Source organism: Diaphorina citri, unplaced genomic scaffold (assembly GCF_000475195.1).
Source record: "Diaphorina citri unplaced genomic scaffold, Diaci psyllid genome assembly version 1.1 scaffold294, whole genome shotgun sequence".
Classification (NCBI taxonomy): Eukaryota; Metazoa; Arthropoda; class Insecta; order Hemiptera; family Psyllidae; genus Diaphorina; species Diaphorina citri.
This window is the reverse complement of record NW_007377730.1, coordinates 53,070-73,033: the sequence shown is the minus strand read 5'-3', so window position 1 is coordinate 73,033 and position 19,964 is coordinate 53,070. Positions and strand designations below refer to the sequence as shown.

Below are 19,964 nucleotides of genomic sequence, written 5' to 3'. Positions count from 1 at the left end.
GGGGGTTGAATGGGTTTAATGTAATCTGAATGAAGTCTGCCGGCCTTGGCGTTAGTTTTCATTCATGAAAAATTCATTGTTCATTCCTTCTACAGATTTCCCATTTCTCTTGAATACGATAGTATACGCATATATTTTGTCATCTATGATGCCTTCCTACTAGTGTTTGCGTGATGGCAATTGAGCCCAACTCTGTGGCCGATTGGTCAAGAGGACTGACTCTCAACTGGAGGTGCTAGAATCGAATCCTGGCCGGGACGGAACGTTTTCTCACCAATGATTTTCCGTCCTCGGCTCCTCAGATATGCATGAACGTAAGAGCGTGCCTTGAAATAATGCGAATTTTTTACCTAGGTACGTACGTATGTGTTTTCTTGGAAAATATTTGTTTTGAAGAGGTAGGTATACCTATATGGAATTTATATCAGAATGGAATGGGACTCTTAGCGATTGACCAAAGGAATTTTCCACTTGCGAATTCCAAAACAAATTCTCTAGCGATTCTCAGCATTGATTGTAAACTAGTCCGTTGCATCATTGACATTAATGACCCCTCATCAATTAAAGAGTCAATATGTCAATAATCAAACAAAGGTCTCGACTAATACAATTTATAAACAAGACATTAGCACAGGAGAAATCAGTAGCGGAGATTGAAGGGTAAAAGTTCATGAAACAAACTCTTTTCTTTTGTTTTGCCATATCTTTCGAACTGCTTGACCGATTTTGAAGAAATTTAGTAAAAATATTCAACACAATTTGGCCCTTTAGACGTACTTTGGGGGCCCTTAGTACGAAAGATAATTAGTCTTTTTCAGAGCAAGAAAAAGACTAAAGAACCCCCAAGTCCATTTTTTTCCCTCTCCTGAAAAGTAGTAAAAGTGTATCTTTCGCGACACTTTTACATGGGATTCGACCTTCCATTCAAAATTCTTGTATACCCGAAATACCCAAATGCATTATTTGCATTATGTAAGAATGCAATGAACACTCCATTTCTTATTGATTTGACTTCCCTCATTCATTTGATCTTCGCTAATCGCCACTACTCAAGTACTCATAAGAGTATAAGTAGGTATACTTATTATATTTGTGTCGAAACACTCGAAACCATTACAAGGCAGATGAATTGTTTTTTCCCTTCTCTCTGTCTTCGACCTTCCATTCAAAATTCTTGTATACCCGAAATACCCAAATGCATTATTTGCATTATGTAAGAATGCAATGAACACTCCATTTCTTGTCGATTTGACTTCCCTCATTCATTTGATCTTCGCTAATCGCCACTACTCAAGTACTCATAAGTATAAGTAGGTATACTTATTATATTTGTGTCGAAACACTCGAAACCATTACAAGGCAGATGAATTGTTTTTCCCTTCTCTCTGTCCCGAGTAGAAATTGCGCATTATTTATGTTGGAGTGTTTTATCAGCTGGTATGACGTCACAGTATAAATTCCGCACCACGCGTACTTTGATGATTGTTTGTCTTGAGTAGAAATTGCGCATTATTTATGTTGGAGTGTTTTATCAGCTGGTATGACGTCACAGTATAAATTCCGCACCACGCGTACCTACTTTGATGATTGTCATGTGATATCAGCAAGGCAGGAACTGCTAGGTACTTACCTACTTGGCAATGCTGGTGATTTCCAATATACCTAATTACCTACCTTCACTATCATCTAGGTATTCTGTATTTAAAAAAAAAGTAATAATTATCTCAGCTGATAATAATTTAATAATTTTAAATAGCTATACAGGGTATTCAAACACAAAGTGACACGTTTCTTTGCTTTTACATGTATTGTGGTATTGTTTTTCTTAGATTCTCCCTAATTCAAAGTTTGGAACACCCTTTATAGCTTTTTTAAAGAGGTTTGATGGGGCGAACTGTAACTGCTAGGGTTTTATAATCCCGAAATCGAAGAGAGAAGCAAGACAGGACAGGAGAAAGCCAGCCTTTCCGAGAACGAACCTTATCGCTTCAGGACAAAATCCGCCCCGGGCGGGATTCGAACCTGTGACCTAGCGCTTACAAGGCAGACGCCCTACCCTCCAAGGCAGGCAGGCAGATAGTTCCACAGGAAATAGGAATTCAGTCATTACAAAATGTAGGTTCATTACTTCAATTTGTTTTTAACTAAGGTATAATTTCAACTCATGCAATAATTTCTAATCACTTGTGTAGGTAGGTAGTTACTTCGTTCGGTCAATTAGTCGTCCGGTGTTCCAAGGTAGGGTGGGAAGGTACTCAAGTTATTTCCATCACTCTATGGTATTGCTATTATATTTGATTCTTGAAGAAAAATGTTCTGATTTCGCGCAAAATCAAACAGAGTAGGTAGACTTTTTTGATATTTGATCGAGGGATCTGTGACAACGGAGGTATTAGCGTCCCGAAATTGAAGAGAGAACAGGTTGGAAGAAAGCCAGCCGTTACGAGAACGAACCTCAGGCAGGAATCAAACACGCGATCTAACGCTTACAAGTTACAAGCAAGGCAAAGGCAAGGGACAATCTTTATGGGGACTCTCAAATAAATAGTTTGTCGGACAGAAGAGGTTGGTTGCATTCTTGCTGTCGCGTCGGAAGATCCCAGTTCTACCTGAAGCTCTAGGGTTATCTATTGCTATCCAGCGAGGTAATGCTGGCGCTGCGCTATCAGGATCCAAGGGACTGCCTATTCAACTTATTCAAACTGATTTGAAAGAATGATGCAGGCTGGCTTTTATAGCTCTTTGAGTTTTTACATTTGGCAGACATGTTCGGCAGATAATAGTTCCACAGGAAATAGGAAATAGGAATTCAGTCATTACAAAATGTAGGTTCATTACTCCAATTTGTTTTTACTAAAGGTATAATTTCAACTCATGCAATAATTTCTAATCACTTGTATAGATAGGTAGGTAGGTAGTTGGGTGATAAGTATAAGGTACCTAATTGTTTAATATTACACAAATCATGTTAGATATGGTATGGCTGTTTAATATACTGAACAAAGTTCATCATTGATTCGTTTTGTTTCCCATTGAATCAACGTTTTCATCATTTTTTTTAATATATATTTACTATGAATGTCCATTGTTCAAACAAAATATATATGTATGCATAATAGTATATATGTAGTTATGGATATGGTATGGCTGTTTAATATACTGAACAAAGTTCATCATTGATTCGTTTTGTTTCCCATTGAATCAACGTTTTCATCATTTTTTTGATATTTACTATGAATGTCCATTGTTCAAACAAAATATATATGTATGCATAATAGTATATATGTACTTATGTAGTTATGAGAACCTTGTGTCTAAAACATGTGCTTTTGACCTGTTCGCGCCTTTTCTCATTTAAAATTTTCCCAAGTTTATTTATCACTCATTCAAAGGTCGATCTAGGAATGTTTTTCCGGTCTAGATAGGTTCTCAACTTTCTCGACATTCATAGACGTCGAAGAAAGCAGATTTGATATCCATTTGACCGATTCAACGTGCTTTGAAGATGTCCATACATATCTATCCTTTGAGAACTGGAGTATTCAACGTGCTGTTGTGAGGAGACGGGTAGCTTTTCGCCGAATGGAGGGTAAAAACCTCAGCATGCATACAGTAACGTTAAATACCCATGAGTCAAACAAATCTGTTATTAATAAAGCCTCATTTTGTGAATTGAATGTCCACGAATAGGTACAAGAAATTACAAACAAAAGGCCTTGGGGTAGGTGATTCCCTACATTATGGTACATTTGAATTTCACTTTAAATGTTAAAGGGAGTAACAGAAAAGGACCTTTAAAATCTTTAATTGTTAACAAATATAGGTAGGTACTTACCTATAAGGTTCTTTGATATACTGGTTCCTACTGATCTATTTCAAGAAAATATTGCGTTATTCAGATGTAGAAGTGCTCTTAACATCTTAACTTATAATAGTGGATGTGTCATTTTCTCTTTTACAATAAATGTACTAAAGCCAAAATAAGAGATTCTTTTTCTTCTTCTTCTTCTTCTCCTCCTCCTTCCTCTTCTTCTTCTCCTTCTCTTTCTCCTCCTCCCTTTTCCTCTTCTTCAACTTTTTCCACTCAGGTAGATGTGTGGCATTGCACCTCAATTTTCTAAAACAATTAAAACCACAAATCATGTTATTAGTTTTCCTCATGCGATTTTGCAAATATCTGCATTATGCAGTTGTAATTTGCACACGCTTTCAGAAGTCATTCTCCCATGAAAGTTCTCAATGGATTAGGCGATTAGGTAAACTTTTAATGGTTAGGTAATTTCTTTGAATAGGTCAATAGGTATAGGGTTTTTTCTTTGAAAATTCACAACGAAAGATAATCTTACTCCGCCCAACATCAGATAGAGGTGTTGGAAGCAAGGATTGAAATTGAACTGAAAACTAATGAATTGATTGAACTTACCATCAGGTACTTAAAAAGAAGTCTAATAAGAACTTACAGAGTGAAGAACAATTTGTTCGTGTTTGACATTAGTCATTACCATTACGTACGTACAACTGTTCTCATATTATTAATGAAGAACTAAAGTTCTCATGAATAGGTACAACTTGTTAAATGAATTACAAATATGAGCATTAACACACCTGTATGCAGTATACCTGTATTCTACCAGAGTAAGTAGTTGTACAATTGTATATTAATAGTAGATATAGGTAGGTATTAACATTCAGGTTTACTATGTACAGGTATCTTAAATTCAGCACCTAAAATTACTGGAGTTACACCTATGTCTGGATTACACATAGCTTTGTAGCACGTATACAGGGGCTATTATTTACGTAACTTTATTATTAATTTTATAAAACAGAATAATGGTAATACTGCGAATGGGGAACAGGGGGGAGGGGGTATTCAGATAAGATAAAATAGAAAGTAACAGACATGTTTGTAAGAAAGTTTTTTTTTTTCAAGGTAGGTACAGGGTGAACCTTTAGGTGGGAAAATTTTGCCCTCCATTGGGACTGAAGTTACCTACCTGTAATGTGCTTTGTTGAAAACTCCATGTAACTAAATACTACGTAGGCATTAGCCACGTTTGGTGCTGATCGATTGTGTGAACGCCTGGTATATCTAGTGTGTATGCAATGTGCCAAGCATTCAATTGATCCCGGCATGAAGTGGATTTATTAACCAGTCCATTTGACTTTCGATAGCCTTGTCTGGGCTGGTCGGACGGACTAAAAATGAATATTTGTTTGTTAAACATAAATTTTATGTAAAATATTAATCAGAATTAAAACCGATACCAAGTTACAGAGATATGGTTTTGCCTACATAACTTGCTGTCGGAATAATGAACAGTGTTGGTTCCCATGAAACTTTGGCCGATACCAAGTTACAGAGATATGGTTTTGCCTACATAACTTGCTGTCGGAATAATGAACAGTGTTGGTTCCCATGAAACTTTGGTACCTACTAATCGTTGCAACTAATTATACATAGGCAGTACCTAGGTAGGTAAAATGCAACTTTACATTATAAAGATAATAATTATTAAGTATCTAATGATGCAATACGAATTACGAACCCACTAATTGTTTCGGATCGAGATATTATTCAATGGTTGTGAATAATCTGTACCTATTACAACATGTTTTAAAGCCTCTCTAATAATGTAGGTGTGAGGTCAGCTTTAATGTTTCAGAGTAGAGTCACGTCTTTACGTTTACGGTCAATATCGTACCTAGTGCCTCAGTAATGTTTGTGGGTAATCCTTAAGGTATCCTCCTGGTTAGCACGTCTGCCTGGTTCTTGTTCAATGTCTATGTTTGTTCCAATCGATTAGCCACCATTCAGAACTATTAGCTCTTGATACTACTTACTACAATGGTGCTAACGAGTGTTTTCCATTCATGGGGGCTTGTGTTTTCCAGTTCAACTTGCTTGAAAATTGGGCCGAAAATGTATGCATTTTTTTCTTTTATTCATACCTATTTATAGTAACAGCTTTCTCCTGAAGAAGCTGCTCCACCCTCTACCTATCATTTTTATTTATGTTAAACACTACAATGGTGCTAACGAGTGTTTTCCATTCATGGGGGCTTGTGTTTTCCAGTTCAACTTGCTCACTACAATGGTGCTAACGAGTGTTTTCCATTCATGGGGGCTTGTGTTTTCCAGTTCAACTTGCTCGAAAATTGGGCCGAAAATGTATGAATTTTTTTCTTTTATTCATACCTATTTATAGTAACAGCTTTCTCCTGAAGAAGCTGCTCCACCCTCTGCCTATCATTTTTATTTATGTTAAATATGTTTGCCAATTTTCATCGAAGTCGGACTAACAATCAAACCCAAACAAACGGACAAACACACAAACAACCCAAATAGACAATCAAAATCATTACAAACTAAAGGAATTATCGTCAAGTTACTATCGAAAACTCACTTCTTTAATCAGATTAAGTTAACCTATCCAGGAGAGGCTGAAATTTCGATTCATCATGTTCACAACATCTTCTATTGTAGATTCTATGGTGTGCTTTTCATGAGCCGTCTTCGATTTTCTTCTGAATATCTAGGTTTTAGGTTTAGATCAAATCATTAATCAGTACTAGCTCTGATTCGTTTTGATTCATTAGGTTTTCCGATTCTTAGAACCGCTCTCGTGTCCGTGGATCAACTAGTTTGTAGTGTTTCCTTTTCAAGTGTGACTTTTGATAGGATTTTGAATACGTTTTACCAACCCAATTTCCAATCAATTACAATAACTTTTATATCAACAAAATATGTAGTTTTTTTATCGTCATAAATAAAACAAGAAGGTATGACCGAAATTTTAATCTAACATAATTCAGTAATTCTTAGTAATAGTCTCCCCCCTTGTTCTTGTAAATAATAGCTAGAGTACATAACATTTTAGTGAAGTGTGAATATAAATAATATGTTCTCTAACGATAAGTTAATTAATAAGAACAAAATGAAATAAAATTTCTACAATGATACTTTACGTACCCTACTTCTCAAAAACAGAATTAAATTAATAGAACGTAGGTATCAAGTTTCTTGATTTTACTCTGGATCTATCTCAAAAACAGAATTAAATTAATAGAACGTAGGTATCAAGGTTCTTAATTTTACTTTGGATCTGGCGTGAGTGTATGGATCACTTTCGTTATTCATGAAGATAATTCCCGTCCAGACTAGCAGAGTTCCGGTTTCTGAGGATGAGATTTGAAGAGTAAGTTACCTACCAATCTGCTTGTGTGTAAATTATAACGCATGTAAAATACAGCACCAAAACGAAGCTCATACTGGGTATGTTTAGAAATTTAGAATTTCAATCTCATAAAGAAGGCAGTTAGGTGCGATTAGTCCCTTAAAATGGGCTCGCGGTTCCCATGGGAACCGCGGTTCCCGGTTTGGCCACCCCTGCTCTATACTTTTTATAACATTTACTATCCTACTCTTGGTATTTTATACATCCCTCAACAATTGCCGTAAAATTTCCGATTTTATCGCGGAAGAAAACATCTGCACGTATCATGATGAACCAAATTCGTTACTTTATTCCCGAGGGCAGCATCAAAACAGCCACAGGTCCTGCTTATACATAATAATTATGTCACGTAGCGGCATTAAGTTCTCTTGACAGTTTTGACTTGACAAGAGTTCGGGTTCATTTTCACACCAAAATCATCACATTTAAACTGATAAGTCTGATAAAGTGATAATGACAACACATCACTTGAGAATATGAACGTAGATTATGCATTAAGAGTTAATCGTGGTGGAACAATAAAGAAAAAGTCCGTAAGATTTGATGGGAAGATAAGTGTCAGACTTGGGGTTCAAAATATTTTTTGCCAAACTGAGGATAATTCCAAGTCTGAACTTTGTCACAGATCATTTAATGTAGGAAACGAGAGAAATGTAGGTAAGCGACCTGTAAGTGGATGATGTTATACAAGATGAGCTCGCAAACATGGCCTTATCTTAGTCTGATTCCATGGCACTATCTGATTGAAAGGCATTTGTTATATCATAACCAGATTAATTACTCATCATTTCACCCAAAAAAACTTATCAAAAACAATTTAGAGCGAATCTTACAGCAAATAATAATCTTCCAGTTATTTCATGCCATTACATTTTAGGTAATAACTCCAACTTTTGTTTTAATCGCAATCCAAAGTCATCTCTATTTTACAGTCTACTTAATACCTTATAGTCCTTATATGTGCGATTACCAGATTTCAATTTCGATCTGTGCAAAATCCGACTGTAGTCAGTGAGTGAAATTCTCCAGCAAAACATCATGCAGATTTGACGAATCTTCGTGTGGTATTCAAAAGTAGATTTCATAGTTCCTACTTATTTCAAATTTGGCTCGTTGTTTGATTTTAAATATGCATTTGATAATACAGTTGTTTTCACGATCAAGCTTATCTAGGCACAGATACAACGAAATAACGACTCTCTAAACTTGGAATTAAACTCTACATTCCGATGCCCTTTAAATTTGTTAATTAACCAGAATATTCAAGTATCTACCTTCTTAGTATGTGATTTATTGCCAAATGCTATTTGGCGTGTAAGGAAAGAGTCCGACCAAGTGCTGATGGAAAGCTGTACCAAACCTGTTGGGCTAGAACTCAATGGACACTTTCTGATCATGATCTTTACTATCTGTACCTGTCTATTATAATTACTTACTAGTAATAGCCAATCAATGAGCTGGTGATACACCTGATAAGTGCGAGAACGGAGTACTTGGCAGTTACCAGTTGTAATGTCCAAGACAAGTGCTGTACCTAGAGGACAACTCATTTGCATAAACATTTCCCAAGTGCTGATGGAAAGCTGTACCAAACCTGTTGGGCTAGAACTCAATGGACACTTTCTGATCATGATCTTTACTATCTGTACCTGTCCATTATAATTACTTACTAGTAATAGCCAATCAATTAGCTGGTGATACACCTGATAAGTGCGAGAACGGAGTACTTGGCAGTTACCAGTTGTAATGTCCAAGACAAGTGCTGTACCTAGAGGACAACTCATTTGCATAAACATTTCCGCTTCATTTGAATTAGATTCTTTTTAAATAGTTGGTCTAACATACTTGTACCTATACAACTATACGTATACATAGGTAGGTATGTACATACCTGGTAGAATTTCGATTTTCAACTGACGAGCCTGTTCTTTGTTCCACATTGCATAAAAATCCTGACTTTTACGTTCAAATTTTTGGGTCAGGCTGAGATGCATGAAATTTGAAACATTTCCGCTTCATTTGAATTAGATTCTTTTTAAATAGTTGGTCTAACATACTTGTACCTATACAACTATACGTATACATAGGTATGTACATACCTGGTAGAACTTCGATTTTCGACTGACGAGCCTATTCTTTGTTCCACATTGCATAAAAATCCTGACTTTTACGTTCAAATTTTTGGGTCAGGCTGAGATGCATGCAAAATTCTACCAACCATACAGAAATTATTCACTTGTTTACAGACTTTAAGGTGAATGTGTACTTTCTGATCCTCTTACAACATACCTAGGCACACCAGCATCTTGTACAGTATTTACCTTAATGCTTCTTAAAATACACCTAAATTAATTAGTCAAATCTGGCTTTACGTAATCGTAAACGTTATACAAAACAGAAATGCATGCTGATAATTTGGTTCGTAATTACCACGCATTGTTCTTTTGATCTGATGTACATATCTTGTAAGCATCTTAAAATACACAATTACTTACCTAGACTCCATAGTTTTTGCATTGGTAATTTCTTTCTGCCAAATACTGCTGAACTTTGTCAGATTGTGTTGTTGATAACATTACTTTCTTCGCAATATTCAGAAGGTGAACTGATAACACGCACCGATGACTTTCCATCGTGATTACGAATAGAAAGCTTTAATCCATCTGATTAGGAATAGCTTGATTGTTCAATATTATCTAAAAAGAACGACGGTTTCATTAAAATTGGACTTGGAACTTTTTTCACTAAAGATGTTCTGTACGCTCTTTTGTTACAGGCAAAAACACAAGTCTTCGAATTCTTATGACTGTAGCAGGAATCTTGAATTTTAGTCAAATCTGGCTTTACGTAATCGTAAACGTTATACAAAACAGAAATGCATGCTGATAATTTGGTTCGTAATTACCACGCATTGTTTCTTGATCTGATGTACATATCTTGTAAACATCTTAAAATACACAATTACTGTAATCGTAAACGTTATACAAAACAGAAATGCATGCTGATAATTTGGTTCGTAATTACCACGCATTGTTCTTTTGATCTGATGTACATATCTTGTAAGCATCTTAAAATACACAATTACTTACCTACACTCCATAGTTTTTGCATTGGTAATTTCTTTCTGCCAAATACTGCTGAACTTTGTCAGATTGTGTTGTTGATATCATTACTTTCTTCGCAATACTCAGAAGGTGAACTGATAACACGCATCGATGACTTTCCATCGTGATTACGAATAGAAAGCTTTAATCCATCTGATTAGGAATAGCTTGATTGTTCAATATAGTTTTTGCATTGGTAATTTCTTTCTGCCAAATACTGCTGAACTTTGTCAGATTGTGTTGTTGATATCATTACTTTCTTCGCAATATTCAGAAGGTGAACTGATAACACGCACCGATGACTTTCCATCGTGATTACGAATAGAAAGCTTTAATCCATCTGATTAGGAATAGCTTGATTGTTCAATATTATCTAAAAAGAACGACGGTTTCATTAAAATTGGACTTGGAACTTTTTTCACTAAAGATGTTCTGTACGCTCTTTTGTTACAGGCAAAAACAGAAGTCTTCGAATTCTTATGACTGTAGCAGGAATCTTGAATTTATTAATCACCCACACGAATCTTGACAAATAATGGACTTAGCCTCCCGACGTTATAATGAGTTGTTTATTGGACCTTTTCTCCGGATATAACATGAAAAACTTCATCACTAAACACATGACATACAAAGGTCGTAAGGAACATGGCAGAAAACAAACCAACCAGTCACGAACTCTGGCCACTCTAATGTCGTTGAAAGATGGAACACTGTCCAAACAAAGGCAAATCATATTGAATAGTGCCAATAATGAAGATGATGATCTGAGTGACATTTCTATCGACAGTATTCACTTTGACAGTGGTATCAGTTGTAATGAAAATGCGGAATATAGTAAACCTCTTGATACGAGGCCAAGTACCGAGTTCAAAGCTGACAATACGTTACGAGTTGAACAAAGTGGACCTTTGCAAAATGATTGCGCTAGTGAATACCAAAACCCCGAGCAGATTATCAACACTGACCCATCTGCCTCTAGAATCAATGATGACGGTCACAAGACAAACGATATTGAGAATATTGCGACAGCAAAAGGTAACAATGATGTCAAAGATAAACTCACGGTTGATTTTGACGATGAAAGTTCCGTCTCAAGTGCCAGCACCCCTCAGAAAAACAAAATCGCCCTGAAACAAGTCAGCTTGGTAGACAAGCATAAAACCTTGCCCAGTAAGATGAAAACCAAAACACTTCGAAACACGACAAAACCAAAGAAGACACCGAAAAACTACAGCCACAGTTTACCCAATGGAAAGAAGAAGCGGAAAGCCCCCACGGTACAAGTCAGCTTGGTAGACAAGCATAAAACCTTGCCCAGTAAGATGAAAACCAAAACACTTCGAAACACGACAAAACCAAAGAAGACAACGAAAAACTACAGCCACAGTTTACCCAATGGAAAGAAGAAGCGGAAAGCCCCCACGGGTGTCAGAAAAGACGTGAAATTCCAACAGGTCAGAGAAGAGACTGTGTTTAGTGAGGACTTTGAAAATGGATCCAACATTACCCAAATCTACAACAGTTGCAATGAGAAGTGGACTACTATTATCAATCTGGACAAAGGAACACAATCCCCACCAGATGCGTTCAAAGATTCAGAGAACAAAGATGGCACTCTGCTGTATGACTTGGATGACAGTATGGAACATGGGAATGAGGTCCCATCAGATTATGACAGGTAAGATCTCGGGTTTGTTACTCTATACTTTTTATAACATTTACTATCCTACTCTTGGTATTTATACATCCCTCAACAATTGCCGTAAAATTTCCGATTTTATCGCGGAAGAAAACATCTGCAAGTATCATGATGAACCAAATTCGTTACTTTATTCCCGAGGGCAGCATCAAAATAGCCACAGGTCCTGCTTATACATAATTATGTCACGTAGCGGCATTAAGTTCTCTTGACAGTTTTAACTTGACAAGAGTTCAAGATTTCGGGTTCATTTTTACACCAAAATTATCACATTTAAACTGATAAGTCTGAAGTGATAATGACAACACATCACTTGAGAATATGAACGTAGATTATGCATTAAGAGTTAATCGTGGTGGAACAATAAAGAAAAAGTCCGTAAGATTTTTTGTGCATTGAGATGGGAAGATAAGTGTCAGACTTGGGGTTCAAAATATTTTTTGCCAAACTGAGGATAATTCCAAGTCTGAACTTTGTCACAGATCATTTAATGTAGGAAACGAGAGAAATGTAGGTAAGCGACCTGTAAGTGGATGATGTTATACAAGATGAGCTCGCAAACATGGCCTTATCTTAGTCTGATTCCATGGTACTATCTGATTGAAAGGCATTTGTTATATCATAGCAGATTAATTACTCATCATTTCACCCAAAAAAACTTATCAAAAACAATTTAGAGCGAATCTTACAGCAAAAGATAATCTTCCAGTTATTTCATGCCATTACATTTTAATAACTCCAACTTTTGTTTTAATCGCGATCCAAAGTCATCTCTATTTTACAGTCTACTTATACCAATCTTTCTGATGGATAGTCCAAGTAACGGAATGAATTAGGAATACCTCTACCTGGTCATTAAAGTTTCAGAAATACCTGTCAGTCACCGTTTTAGACATCATTACATCACCTATCCATCTCAAAATAAGGATTTTTTTTTGAACCTTAAAACCAATCATCATCTTTTTTGAAGATGAAAGACTTCACAAATATTTTAACACAAATTTCAAATTAGATGTTCTTAATTTTGACAAAAAATATCTTTATTTAGAATGCCCGTTATGCAACAAAATTACAAATCACGAAAGTTCTCTTGCTCCAAGCAAAATCAACTGATTACACACTAGTAATTATCATGCTGTTACTTTTTACCACAATAGTATCTTCTATACCAGTAATACAAATGTTCTTACTGAACCACTGACCAGAAGCCATCATGAGCAAAGTGAATCTGGAAACACTAATCAGAACAGAGCCAAGGATCTTTGCTTCGTAATATCCTTCCTGTTTAGCTAGCACATGATTATGCGTGTATGTTAAAGGTGTTAAAATCATTACCTAGGTTACAGTGGTAACCAGGATTCAACACATTTGATTATTTCAATTACCAAGCACACCTAGCGTTCTTGTTTATAACTGTACATTATTGTACCTACTCGTAAGTAGTAAGTATGTAATCATATTATTGGTTGGTTACTCTGCTTACAAGTTCTTACCTAGAAATGTTAGGTCTCCAACTTAGAAGAATTACACATTCAATTTATTAGGAAGCGTGTATGTTAAAGGTGTTAAAATCATTACCTAGGTTACAGTGGTAACCAGGATTCAACACATTTGATTATTTCAATTACCAAGCACATCTAGCGTTCTTGTTTATAACTGTACATTATTGTACATACCTACTCGTAAGTAGTAAGTAAGTATGTAATACTAAGTACTAAGTACTATATATAGTACTAAGTACTATAAAGAATACTAAGTAAGTAGCATACTGCTTACAAGTTCTTACCTAGAAATGTTAGGTCTCCAACTTAGAAGAATTACAAATTCAATTTATTAGGAAATCTCTTTCAAAGTCTCATTAGTGCTTAGAGAAATTCCCACTTCTCATATTTTGATTTTCTTTGAAAAGGCACGGTGGGCAATGGTAATTATTTTCTTTAGTTTTGAGGTATATGACTACTTTGCATCATTCGTTCATGTTTAATTTTAGCTAGTATGATGATTTGTATCTGGGTCATCCTCCAACAATTAACATTGTTTTGAACTTTTTTGTGTAACAAGATTTTGTATTCTTATTTAATAAATCTACCCATAAGTATTAATAGAGCATCTATTGCAAATTGGGCTCATTGTTTACCAACTCACAAGGCGATTGTTCATTGTTTAAAATTTTATAGATACTTGGATTGAACATAAATTACAGTTCAATAATTATGTTCACTAACTAATTATGCGTACCTACTTAATAAAATTTATTGCTTGAAGATGGGGACATTATTTTTTTGTTATGCTAATCATTTGTCAAGTTGATCATCAGAGTAGCATAGATTTACATTGTACATTATCTGCTTATCAATATCTATTATGTTCGACGCATTTAGAAATGTAATAGGTAATCTTAGAACAATGTACCAAAAATTGCAATTTCAAATAAGCATTCCACTTTCGATTTAGAAGTCTAATCACTGGTCAAGTCTTGAAATTTATGATCGGAAACCTCTTTAATTTTACTATAGGTACCTACCTCATACTAGTCTGAATTTTACAAATCGGTGATTTATGAGTTTTAAACAAAAAGTTGTAGCGATTTTATCATCTTGTTTGATATACATAGGGGCTGTGAGGCTATTGACTCGGTGTGCAATGTATAGGAAATGCCGCGGCTCAAACTTATACAGGTACATCAATTATGATACGTATAATCTACTTCATATAATCATATAAATATATTGATGTACTCTTTTCTTTCACATTGAATAATTTATTTAATAAACCTGGGCGGCTCAAGTCCCGTACACTATTGTATGAATTCCAAGTTACCTATCAAAATAAGACATTGTACAAATTAGGTATTTCCTTTTTTTGGTATTCTAACCTATGGTATATGAACCTAAGCTTTGAACACAGAGAACTCACATCCTTCGTGTTATTTAGGAAATTCTAGTTCGAGGGTACAACTTTGAAATTCTGCAAACAAGAGACTTGTAGAATTCAGACGAACAAACTATCAAACATTGTTGAGAGATTTTCAAAATTGAATTGAAAGATCACAATCCGTGATTGTTATCAGAAGTTCGTAAAATCCCAGCCGCCTAGTGAAATTTATTCCCAAAATTTGGGGATTTGGCCTCATAATACTGGAGATGGAGATCCAAGGGCTAAGCAGTAGAGAATGTCCCAGGCCTTTACCCAGCCCAAAGGTTACCTTCCTTCTAAAAGTACATTATCAAGCAGGAGGCTCACACGCGCCGCATAGCTTAAAGCTAAATGTTATAGCACCAGTACTAACAAGTGAGACTGAGAAACTTTCGCTTATAATTAAATACTCTGCTCCAACTTCCAGACCGTAGCAATTAGAAGTGAAAACTTTACCTGGCGATGACTGCTACTCTCGTGTTGGTGGGTACAGATGGTCCGGTCTAGGGTGTCTATCCTCTCGTGATCCCATCTAATTATTGTCGTGTGGGATTCTTTTTTAATCTACGTTCTAATGAGGAGAGATATCTTTGTGCCACTGCACGGTTTGAGCCTAAATTACCACTATTTTCACATAATTAAATACTCTGCTCCAACTTCCAGACCGTAGCAATTAGAAGTGAAAACTTTACCTGGCGATGACTGCTACTCTCGTGTTGGTGGTACAGATGGTCCGGTCTAGGGTGTCTATCCTCTCGTGATCCCATCTAATTATTGTCGCTGGAATGGTGTCCCGATTTCTGGAGAATCTGGAATGTTCCTGTCTTCGTGAACACTTAGATAACCTGGTCCAGATCACGCAGTACGCTTGCTACAGGTGTCCCGATTTCTGGAGAATCTGGAATGTTCCTGTCTTCGTGAACACTTAGATAACCTGGTCCAGATCACGCAGTCTGCTTGCTACACGCATGCAAACTAGAAGACACCAAGTCAATTAATAGCTCATAGATTTCATAGCATTCCTTAATCCTTGGACATCCAGTCACCCTAACGCTGGTTAAGACTAGAAGAGATTTTAGTCCTAGGATTGGGACGTTGTATATTATCTCAATGAATGTTTCACGATCAAGCTTATCTAGGCACAGATACAACGAAATAACGACTCTCTAAACTTGGAATTAAACTCTACATTCCGATGCCCTTTAAATTTGTTAATTAACCAGAATATTCAAGTATCTACCTTCTTAGTATGTGATTTATTGCCAAATGCTATTTGGCGTGTAAGGAAAGAGTCCGACCAAGTGCTGATGGAAAGCTGTACCAAACCTGTTGGGCTAGAACTCAATGGACACTTTCTGATCATGATCTTTACTATCTGTACCTGTCCATTATAATTACTTACTAGTAATAGCCAATCAATTAGCTGGTGATACACCTGATAAGTGCGAGAACGGAGTACTTGGCAGTTACCAGTTGTAATGTCCAAGACAAGTGCTGTACCTAGAGGACAACTCATTTGCATAAACATTTCCGCTTCATTTGAATTAGATTCTTTTTAAATAGTTGGTCTAACATACTTGTACCTATACAACTATACGTATACATAGGTATGTACATACCTGGTAGAACTTCGATTTTCGACTGACGAGCCTATTCTTTGTTCCACATTGCATAAAAATCCTGACTTTTACGTTCAAATTTTTGGGTCAGGCTGAGATGCATGAAATTTGAATTCTACCAACCATACAGAAATTATTCACTTGTTTACAGACTTTAAGGTGAATGTGTACTTTCTGATCCTCTTACAACATACCTAGGCACACCAGCATCTTGTACAGTATTTACCTTAATGCTTCTTAAAATACACCTAAATTAATTAGTCAAATCTGGCTTTACGTAATCGTAAACGTTATACAAAACAGAAATGCATGCTGATAATTTGGTTCGTAATTACCACGCATTGTTCTTTTGATCTGATGTACATTTGTACATATCTTGTAAGCATCTTAAAATACACAATTACTTACCTAGACTCCATAGTTTTTGCATTGGTAATTTCTTTCTGCCAAATACTGCTGAACTTTGTCAGATTGTGTTGTTGATATCATTACTTTCTTCGCAATACTCAGAAGGTGAACTGATAACACGCATCGATGACTTTCCATCGTGATTACGAATAGAAAGCTTTAATCCATCTGATTAGGAATAGCTTGATTGTTCAATATTATCTAAAAAGAACGACGGTTTCATTAAAATTGGACTTGGAACTTTTTTCACTAAAGATGTTCTGTACGCTCTTTTGTTACAGGCAAAAACAGAAGTCTTCGAATTCTTATGACTGTAGCAGGAATCTTGAATTTATTAATCACCCACACGAATCTTGACAAATAATGGACTTAGCCTCCCGACGTTATAATGAGTTGTTTATTGGACCTTTTCTCCGGATATAACATGAAAAACTTCATCACTAAACACATGACATACAAAGGTCGTAAGGAACATGGCAGAAAACAAACCAACCAGTCACGAACTCTGGCCACTCTAATGTCGTTGAAAGATGGAACACTGTCCAAACAAAGGCAAATCATATTGAATAGTGCCAATAATGAAGATGATGATCTGAGTGACATTTCTATCGACAGTATTCACTTTGACAGTGGTATCAGTTGTAATGAAAATGCGGAATATAGTAAACCTCTTGATACGAGGCCAAGTACCGAGTTCAAAGCTGACAATACGTTACGAGTTGAACAAAGTGGACCTTTGCAAAATGATTGCGTTAGTGAATACCAAAACCCCGAGCAGATTATCAACACTGACCCATCTGCCTCTAGAATCAATAATAATCTACTTCATATAATCATATAAATATATTGATGTACTCTTTTCTTTCACATTGAATAATTTATTTAATAAACCTGGGCGGCTCAGGTCCCGTACACTATTGTATGAATTACACTGTTGAACCATCAAACATTGTTGAGAGATTTTCAAAATTGAATTGAAAGATCACAATCCGTGATTGTTATCAGAAGTTCGTGAAATCCCAGCCGCCTAGTGGAATTTATTCCCAAAATTTGGGGATTTGGCCTCATAATACTGGAGATGGAGATCCAAGAGCTAAGCAGTATAGAGAATGTCCCAGGCCTTTACCCAGACCAAAGGTTACCTTCCTTCTAAAAGTACATTATCAAGCAGTAGGCTCACACGCGCCGCATAGCTTAAAGCTAAATGTTATAGCACCAGTACTAACAAGTGAGACTGAGAAACTTTCGCTTATAATTAAATACTCTGCTCCAACTTCCAGACCGTAGCAATTAGAAGTGAAAACTTTACCTGGCGATGACTGCTACTCTCGTGTTGGTGGTACAGATGGTCCGGTCTAGGGTGTCTATCCTCTCGTGATCCCATCTAATTATTGTCGCTGGAATGGTGTCCCGATTTCTGGAGAATCTGGAATGTTCCTGTCTTCGTGAACACTTAGATAACCTGGTCCAGATCACGCAGTCTGCTTGCTACACGCATGCAAACTAGAAGACACCAAGTCAATTAATAGCTCATAGATTTCATAGCATTCCTTAATCCTTGGACATCCAGTCACCCTAACGCTGGTTAAGACTAGAAGAGATTTTAGTCCTAGGATTGGGACGTTGTATATTATCTCAATGAATGTCATTTATTGTACACCAAAATCAGAACCAAAATAACCAAATGTAGAGAGGCTATTGCGTTTGACTCGATCATGTGAAGTCGTTAGGTGGTCAAAAATTTGGTCGTCAGAATAATGACCACTATCTTTACGAACACCACACATATTAGAACATTCTTTGGAGAAGTTAATGTGTGACGAGCTTGATCTGCAGTTCAAGAATTCCCTGAGAAATTTCAACAACTTCCTGAAACTTCCTAGGTTGCAATTGCAGATTTAGAATTGAGATGAACTGTATGCAAATTTAGAGGCGCATAGAAGCTCTGAGATAACAATAGCTGATCCAGAAATATTGTGGAATCACAGAAATTTCCCATAATTTGCCTACAGTAGTTGGTTTATATATAGGTCACAGCACAGCAGAATACAATTCCAGAAATATTGTGGAATCACAGAAACTTCCCATAATTTGCCTACAGTAGTTGGTTTATACATAGGTCACAGCACAGCAGAATACAATATTTATGTAGGTATGAACATACAAGTAAGTTCACATTCTGTTACCCATCTTAGAAGTTAGAACATTTTCAATGACTGAAGTGACAAATTATCTGTCCAGAAATATTGTGGAATCACAGAAACTTCCCATAATTTGCCTACAGTAGTTGGTTTATACATAGGTCACAGCACAGCAGAATACAAGATCTATGTAGGTATGAACATACGAGTAAGTTCACATTCTGTTACCCATCTTCAACCTTAGAAGTTAGAACATTTTCAATGACTGAAGTGACAAATTATCTGAGGTACCTTTTTGGTTTTGACCATCAACTTATGTCAAGAGTTTACAAAATATCTCAGGTACCATTTGGCTATTCTTTGGTACCATCGTACAAGCAGTACGTAGGCGGTACATACTCGTACAGGTACTTGGACGCTAGAAATGTATGACAACCAACACTAGAGTGAATGAATGAGGAGAATGGACCATTGTACGAATATAACGTAAGAGTGGAAATTGTAGACAAGTACTTGTAGTGCACCCACTGGATTTACGCATTTGTGTTTCAATGATGGTATTCATCTTGAATTTTAACCGAGAACGAAGTAAGTAAGAACTATCTATCAGACAAAGCTGTCGTTTTTCGAACGCGAAGCCAGCCTAGATAGCTTGGAAAAAATGGCCGCGCGCCGTTAAGTTGCTTGATTGATTCCCGCCCGGAGCGAACTTAATTCTAAACAGATAAGGTTCTTTTTCGGAACGGCTGGCTTTCTCCTATCCTGTCCTCCTTTCTTCGAAAAAACTGGTTTTTGGGGGATTTTTTTCACATTTTCTCACACAAATGAGCTCTGATCTT

At 36.3% G+C, this 19,964-nt stretch overlaps 1 protein-coding gene across 2 annotated transcripts in view; it reads left to right on the top strand.

Annotated features, from left to right (window-relative positions):
- Positions 1 to 11,636: 11,636 nt before the first annotated feature.
- The window catches only part of LOC113466570, a 35,570-nt gene continuing 27,242 nt past the window's right edge, over positions 11,637 to 19,964 (top strand). Inside the window, exons 1-2 of one of the 2 annotated variants that reach the window (XM_026822108.1) lie at positions 11,637 to 12,020; positions 15,385 to 15,480. In XM_026822108.1, coding sequence (XP_026677909.1) covers positions 11,665 to 12,020; positions 15,385 to 15,391 — 363 coding nt within the window. In that variant the 5' untranslated portion in view covers positions 11,637 to 11,664 and the 3' untranslated portion in view covers positions 15,392 to 15,480. Of the gene's footprint in view, positions 12,021 to 15,384; positions 15,481 to 19,964 lie in introns of those variants that run through there. The other variant, XM_026822109.1, reaches the window with a different exon arrangement.